At 34.4% G+C, this 7,485-nt stretch overlaps 1 protein-coding gene across 1 annotated transcript; it reads right to left on the reverse strand.

Moving 5' to 3' along the window:
* Nucleotides 1-1,057: 1,057 nt before the first annotated feature.
* LOC108980866 (cyclic dof factor 2-like) lies at nt 1,058-4,810 on the reverse strand. Its single transcript, XM_018951897.2, has 2 exons — nt 4,322-4,810; nt 1,058-2,867 (listed from the first exon to the last, which is right to left on the reverse strand). The coding sequence occupies exons 1-2, from the start codon at nt 4,508-4,510 to the stop codon at nt 1,599-1,601; spliced, it is 1,458 nt and encodes a 485-aa protein (XP_018807442.1). The 5' UTR covers nt 4,511-4,810; the 3' UTR covers nt 1,058-1,598.
* Nucleotides 4,811-7,485: the final 2,675 nt, after the last annotated feature.

The raw sequence follows: 7,485 nt of genomic DNA on the forward strand, positions 1-7,485 counted from the left end.
AATATCTCAATGTTTCTTCCTGTTGATAGATCAGAGACACATCATCATATACAGCAACAAATTAATTATTTTCATGTATATATGTATCTATATATATATATATATCAAAGTTTATGAAAACCTTGTATTGATATTATAATGTACAGTACTATAAATATGAATAAGATGACTCTTTGATACTCTTACTGTGACAGAATTTCGTGTGCGCGCGCGCGCGTGTTTATATATATAATATAGTGAATTAAGAAAGGAAACATGCAATATGTGGAAGTAAAAGTAAGGGCAAGAAAAAGCAGAAAAAGTTGACTTTATCATTGTTCTCTACCATTTGATATTGACATCAATGCATGGTGGGTTTATTTAGGGTTGATAGAGAATGATGCTTGGCCTTTCCTGGAATATGTTGAATTTATCATGAGCATTAATATATAATAATAATAATGTAGGGCCTACCAAAACTTTCTATCTTTTCCATCTGCTTTATCTCCAAATTAATATATATTCACCGTAGATTTCGTGCATTAATTGTGACGTTCATTACCTATTAAGAAAAATGATTAATTGCACCAGCAAACTAGCGATCCAAGTTCTATAGTTCATTGCTCTTTTTTTTTTTTTTTTAAATTTTATTTTAAAAAAATAATAATTACAATCGTGAATGCTAACTAGCGATCCAAGTTCTATAGTTCATTGCTCTTTTTTTTTTTAAATTTTATTTTAAAGAAATGATAATTACAGTCGTGAATGCACAAGCGCCGTACAATTACTTTAAAAAAAGTGAATAAATACGAAACTCATATAAAAAGAAATTAATTTTTTAAAAATAGACCCCACTATTTTTCAAAATGACTACACTACATTTACACATTCTACAACTTTATATAACATTACTGATTATTTTATCCCCTCTCCACCTTAACATTGCAATTATTGTAAATGAGATGTTGTATGGGCACCCGAATCTCTCCTCTTATATTTAATGCATCCTTATTATTACTATTTTTTTTTTTAAAAAAAGCACCCAGAAAATAAATAAATTGTTCGAGACTTTATTACAAAAAGAAAAGAAAAGCAACAATATATTCCCAAATTATTAAGACTGCTACAAGTTTAATTTACATTAATGGATTTTGTTCCATCCAAGAATCTATACTTTGTACGTTCTAGCTATATCTCACACCCTTACATAGATATAGCATGTACGTGAACTAACAAACCATCTATGGTCAAGGCAAAAACAGAAAAAAAACACCTAGTCGTAGTGTTAGAGATGAGATAATAGAGCAGCTACATACATGTTAAAAAGAAAGTAAAGGGCACCTATATATATGAGCTAGTAAGAGATACATCTGCTATACTCCAATGTCAAAATAAGTGGACACATGACTTCATTCGTCTTGATCTCTAATTTGGAATAGTTTGCCATGATAGTTTGCTAACAACTTCCTGCATTGAGATTGGTTATTGGTACAATTACCTTGGGGGAAAAGCAGTTAACACAAATTTGGAAGCAAGGAGGGGTTGAAGAGATGTAAACCCCATTTGTCGCATCGACAGTACCACAAGCAGAGCTAACATTAATGCAAGTTTCCCTCTGACTATGTGCTCTCATGGAAGTTTAGTGACCGGGATAGGGCCGCAGGGTTGGATTGCAACACCCGAGATGTCTCGATCAAATGACTTTTGTCGTTGCTCTTTGATTGGAATGCCTTAAAAAGACCTCCACCGTTGACAGAATTAGTCTTCTCATGCTTGGTCCCTAGTGTTGGGGTTATAGAGCTCTTTACAGCTTCATCAGAAACGTTAATCCTGGAAGTTTTAGGAATCCAGCATCTTTCTGAACTTTGATCTTTAATTGACTCTAAATTGGCTGGATTAAGGATGTTCCCATCCCTTGAATGTTTGCCTAAGGTTGAGGTGTTCATAGCAGAGCTTTGGCCAGTGTGGCTAAGAAAAGAGGATGGTGGGGGAAGGCACTGTACATTCCAAGAGCCTGGTACTGTACAGCCCCAATACGCAGGAGCAGGGTAGAAAGATACAGGAAAGCCTGATGGGCTCAAAGAAGGTGGAGGCATGACAGAGCCCCATTGAGCTGAGTTCCATTGTAAAGGCCAGGGGGTCCCTGGAAAGCATGGTAGATGGGGTGGAACCCCTGGGTGATTCTTAACTGCTGACTCTTGCAACGCAATCCCTTCCTTCTCAGTTGAATTTGAAGCAGTGATAGAGGATCCACTTGAGTGATCATCCCCATTATCTCCCCCAGAAACAAGAGTTCTTTGCCCAGGTGTATGAAACCCATTTTGAACATGATATGTTGTTTTCCCTGCGAGATTCAATACAGAAGCCATTGATTCACAAAGAGGAGAATCCGAACCGAAGGTGAGGACAGTGCCATTTTTTGAATAGCGTAGTCCATTAACTCGATCTCTTTGAAGAGCTTCTGAGACTATGATGTGACGATAGTGTGAACTAGAAGAGTTCTTGTTCTTACGACGGCCAGCACCTACAGGTACATTCCTCATGGTTCCACCAGCAGTCCAGTATCTTTGACAGTTCTTACAGAAATGGCGAGGCTGGTTGACATTGTAATTGTTGTAGTAACAGAACTTGGTGTCCATGCTATTACACCGGGGACACGGAAGTATTTGATCAGGCTTCTTCAGAGTTTTTTCTTGTGAGATACTTGTCTCACTCTGCTCTCCATTCTTGGAGGCATTCTTCAGTGATGAAGTTTCTCTGTCAACCGAGGGAGTTTTAGGGTTCTCACCAATACCTGATGATGATGTAGGATCTTTCGAATCTTCCGTGATCTGATGTGAGGTACAATCTTCCGGTTTATCTTCTGTGAGTTCTCTTCCCAAAGATACCTAATATTTCACATAGAAGTTCTGTTTAGAAAAAACATAGCAACAACGTTCAATGAGGAGAAAACTAAACTATAAGGCCTTTAAATACAGTCAGAACAATCTGATAAGAGCCACCAGATAATCGAATATTTCGTTTCAAGCATGAGTTCTCATCATGTATCACTGAATAGACAGGTAGATGCACGATTAGAAGCTAAAAGGGTTTTAGTGATATGTTTCCGGTAACTACAATGAGACGATTGAAACCTTCTGATTGGCCATATTTCAGTGGAATCAGCTTTCATGCAACTCATGAGAGCTTAAAACAACAAAAAGTATTGACCATTAATCTTCAGTTTTTTTTTTGCTTAGAAACTCTATTCTCTGAAACGAAAACTAAATAGGAGATTCAAGTAGAAAGGAGGGGAACGAGAAAATGATAGAAAATAAAAACAGTAAACTCACATGGAAATGTTGTCCTAAAAATTCTCAGATTAATGCAATCATGTGTTGGATGAGTACCAATCAAACACAAGCCAGACAGAGAACACAAACTGCAACTGAAATACTGATCTACATAAGAAAAAGCAGCTAGCAGGATAAAACTTTAATGGTTACTGCAGAAAACCAAAAGCTCATCTTGGAATTTATCAAAAAGCTGTTGAACCTGACAAAACTTTTCCAGTACTAGCAATCACGATGTACAGAATATCATAATTCTTTTGTTATGTATTCTAGACATTTCTTCTGCTCCGTTAGCAGCAGAACTGAGAGGATCAGCCCTGAGCCAATAACAAAAGATTCCATGACAAAGCAGGAAGGAATTTTTCACAGATGGTGAAACATCGATACAAGGCCCGAATTAAACAATATATAGTAATTTTTAGAAAATAAAACAGAGCATCTTAAGATGTTTTTGAAATATCATAAGACTGCAGAAAACTCGTTAAGAAGGTTTGCTCTGAAACAGAGTGTATCAATGAGGTTCTAATCTTTCCAAGATTATGATTCGCTGGGAAGTTTGATTATAGCTGATTTAACCTTTGGTTTTAGACCCATAATATGATCCCAAGGTCAACAAAAAATCAAACAAAAAAAATAATGGATAATAATAAATGAAAGATTTTTTTTTTATAAAAAATAAGATTTGCAAAATCCCACTTGAACTAAACCAAACCAAAAAAATATGATTTTTTAGTTCCATACAAAAAAGTCATTTAATCTACGATACCATCAAATCAAAGATGTAATCAATCAACCCTTCGAAGGTCTTGGATTTCTGAAAAATGGGTGCTTCATAGAATTGCTAACAAAAATAACAAAAAATTGACACCGAAAATCTTGTAAGAATAAGACCGACCCAATAACAGTTTCGAGCTTCTGAAAAAATGGTTGGTCTTAAAAATTTCAAATAGCAGAAGCCGAATCCATACATGTTAAATTCAAAGTCGATAAAAGGCATGGCACATGCATACCTTATCCCCGTCGTGCCTTGCACTTTCTCTGCCAGAGTTCTCTAGGCAGGAAGAAGTGGTTGAAGAGAGGAGATTCTGGTCAGAACAATCTCCAGATCCACACGGTCCATTAGCCCAAGTTTGATGTCTCAGTTGCAATGGAATCGTCTTCCCGAAGAGCTTAATCGCCGGGTCTTTTGACTCCAACATTCTTGTGAGCTTTATAACACAAAGATTCTCTCTCTGTTCTAACTCAGACTCTCTATCTGTCCTTCTGTCTCTCTCTTTTTCTCTCTAGAAGTGCTGTGGGTCGTCGTCGTGGTCGCTATGGGAAACTGATCGAGGAGAGGGAGGAGTTGTGTTGTTGAATTTGGAAAGAAGGGAAGACCTTGGGGGTGGTGGTAACTGGTGTTAGTCTAAACAAGGTGGGAAGGAATGAGCATGCCACATCATTAAAGGGAAAACATTGTGAGCCACAAGTTCTTGTGGCCTCTGAGATCTTTCTGTGCTGTTGGATTCCTCGCATTTCTCCAAAAGATAGTGTTCTCCTGTCTTGCCCTTTTTCTTCTGTCAGCATCTCTGTTCCCCACACTTCCTTTTCTTTCTTTTTTTCTTTTTTTTTTTCAAAATAAGCTTTTTCCCTAGTTTCTTTTTAAGGATTCCCTCGAAATCCGGTAAAAACCTTTTTAGATCACAAGGTTCACGACAGGAAAGATATGAATGAATATGAATAACTAAATTACTGTATTAATACACTGCGCTAATAGAATTTGACTTATTCTCATACATTTATTATATCATGAATTTGAATTTAAATTTGAACTTGTCTTAGAATATTAGTATCTATGGTCTAAGAATTCTCTCTTTTTTTTCTTTAATGAAGCTGACATTTAAGCTATAATTCAAACTTATCACTTTTCGACGTCTGAAGTCTGTCTTTCTAAGCCTTATTAAAGTTGCTATCAAGTATAGAAGCCACCTTCCAACCTTATGGAGGCTCTCCTATTATTTATTTGTGTCTAATTATTTTATATTAAAATAATTATATTTTATTAAAATGAATATATTTTTATTGTAAATAGTTATTATCGTCACAAATATTTTTTTTATAATATATTTTATTTCATAAAATAATAAATAGGTGTAAATTCCTAACCATCAGTACCTATGATTTAAAAAGCATGATTTCCATGCCATTACTTTTTGTGATACTTTGTCAAACTCAAATACTTATCCCCATTTCCAATTTTACCTTCCCAACCTATTCTATCTATGTTAGGGTAGGTTTGGAGGGTGAGATGAGAATTTTGTGTTTTATTTTGAAGTTTAAAATATTAAGTTTTAATATTATTATTGTTTTGGGATTTGAAAAATGTATATTGGGATTTGAAAAAGTTAAATTTTTATTATATTTTGTATGGGGATTTGAAAAAGGTGTAATGATGAGATGAGAATTTTTTGTTTTATTTTTGGCCCCAAACCTGCCCTTAGTCTTCTTTATCCGTACATAAAAGTACGCTGACATTTTCACAATGACAAGCCTCTAAAGAGTTTTATTTTATTTTATTTTTTTAAAAAAGTATAAGATGATTTTCAACATCAACTAATGTAAACATAGAGAAAAAAAAAACAAAGACTTGCGTTTTCAAAACGATTATGTTGAATAAAGCTTTTTAGCAGATTTTTTTAATACTTTGACCTAAAATTCTTTTTTTTTTTTTTTCTTTTACAAGTCCTTTAGATATTTTTGCAAAATTACTAAACTCCATACTATTTGATGCTGAAATATATATATATATATATATAGTATTTAAAAGTAATATATAAAAAGAAATAATTTATATAAATTTTAAATAGATAAATCTCAAAAAAAAATTAAAAATATATATATATATAAAATATTTTTTATTAAGAGAATCTATTTTTTTATAAATATAATTTTCTGTCGTAAAAAGTGTATGAGTTCGTACAGTTCTGTTAGAAAGCAGAAAAAAGTACAAAATCTATTCGCAGTTAATTTGAAAAGAAGATGATCCCAAGACAGTTTCTGCAGCTAGTTTTGGCAGAATTCTTGACATTTCAAGTAAAAAAAGCTGGCACACACCACTTGCAAACAAGGGGGTTGTTTGCTGCCTTGTACAGCTGGCACCCAAGTCAGAAACAACACCTTTCTCTCCTTGCCACATCACCACCGTATTTAATAGCGACTCCCCACCCCCCTCTGCAAAAAAGCGACGTAAAAAGGTAATCCGATGACATCCCTGCCGTTGATCTCCAGATGTCTAATGTGATGCCACGCGTCCACCACCAAGGAATCTCTTTCTTTCTAGTGGCTGTCGTTTGCTGGGCTTGGAGAGCTCAGGATACGTTTCTTAGTGGCTGCCACGTGTCCCGTTTAGAGATGTGATAAGATGGGACCATATATCTTTCTCTCTCTTATCCATTTAAAAGTTTAAACCCCCCACCCTCATTTTTAATCGTAGATATATCCAAGTGTTGGTAGCTTTTTAGAACAAATCCCTCTTTTTTCTGGGTTAATTAATCCACTAGCTACTATAAAAGGCTGAGAGAATTTTTGTTGCCAACTTTAGGACGAGATTTTTTTTTAGCTTTTTATTATTTTTGTTGTTTTGGAGTTGGTTCAAATTATAATCCGTTATTTTTTATATTTATTTGATTGCTTTCTTTATTGTTCTATTTATTTTTTAGTAAAAATAAAAAAAAGAATCTATCTCTCGTATGTTTGTCTATAGAGATTGAATCTTCTCTTTTTATAAAAGATGACGTTAAGTCTTAGCTAGGCAGAATGTTGTCTCTTAGACGTTTGTCTGTAGAGAATATCAGCAGTAGTGAAGATCAGACCAGTTACAAAAAAAAATAGTATACTGTTGGAGCTCCAAATGCACTAATTGGTTTATGAGGTAATGGTTGATATGTAGATATCCCTGCATGTATCCCTTCATAGATGTAAGTTTTTCTAATAAATGAATTATGACAATTTTCCTTAAGAAAAAAAATAACTTCATAACATGGGCATGTTGTATTTTCAACAATATAAGCTTTGAGTACTCAAATGTACTGATTTTCAAAAGCCCTAAAAAACTTCGGGAGCGGATATTATTCCTCAATGATGTCATTGATAATTAAGAATAATAATGAGTGCGATCAATCGGTGAAGGGAAGGA

Source organism: Juglans regia, chromosome 13 (assembly GCF_001411555.2).
Source record: "Juglans regia cultivar Chandler chromosome 13, Walnut 2.0, whole genome shotgun sequence".
In the NCBI taxonomy this organism is placed as follows: domain Eukaryota; kingdom Viridiplantae; phylum Streptophyta; class Magnoliopsida; order Fagales; family Juglandaceae; genus Juglans; species Juglans regia.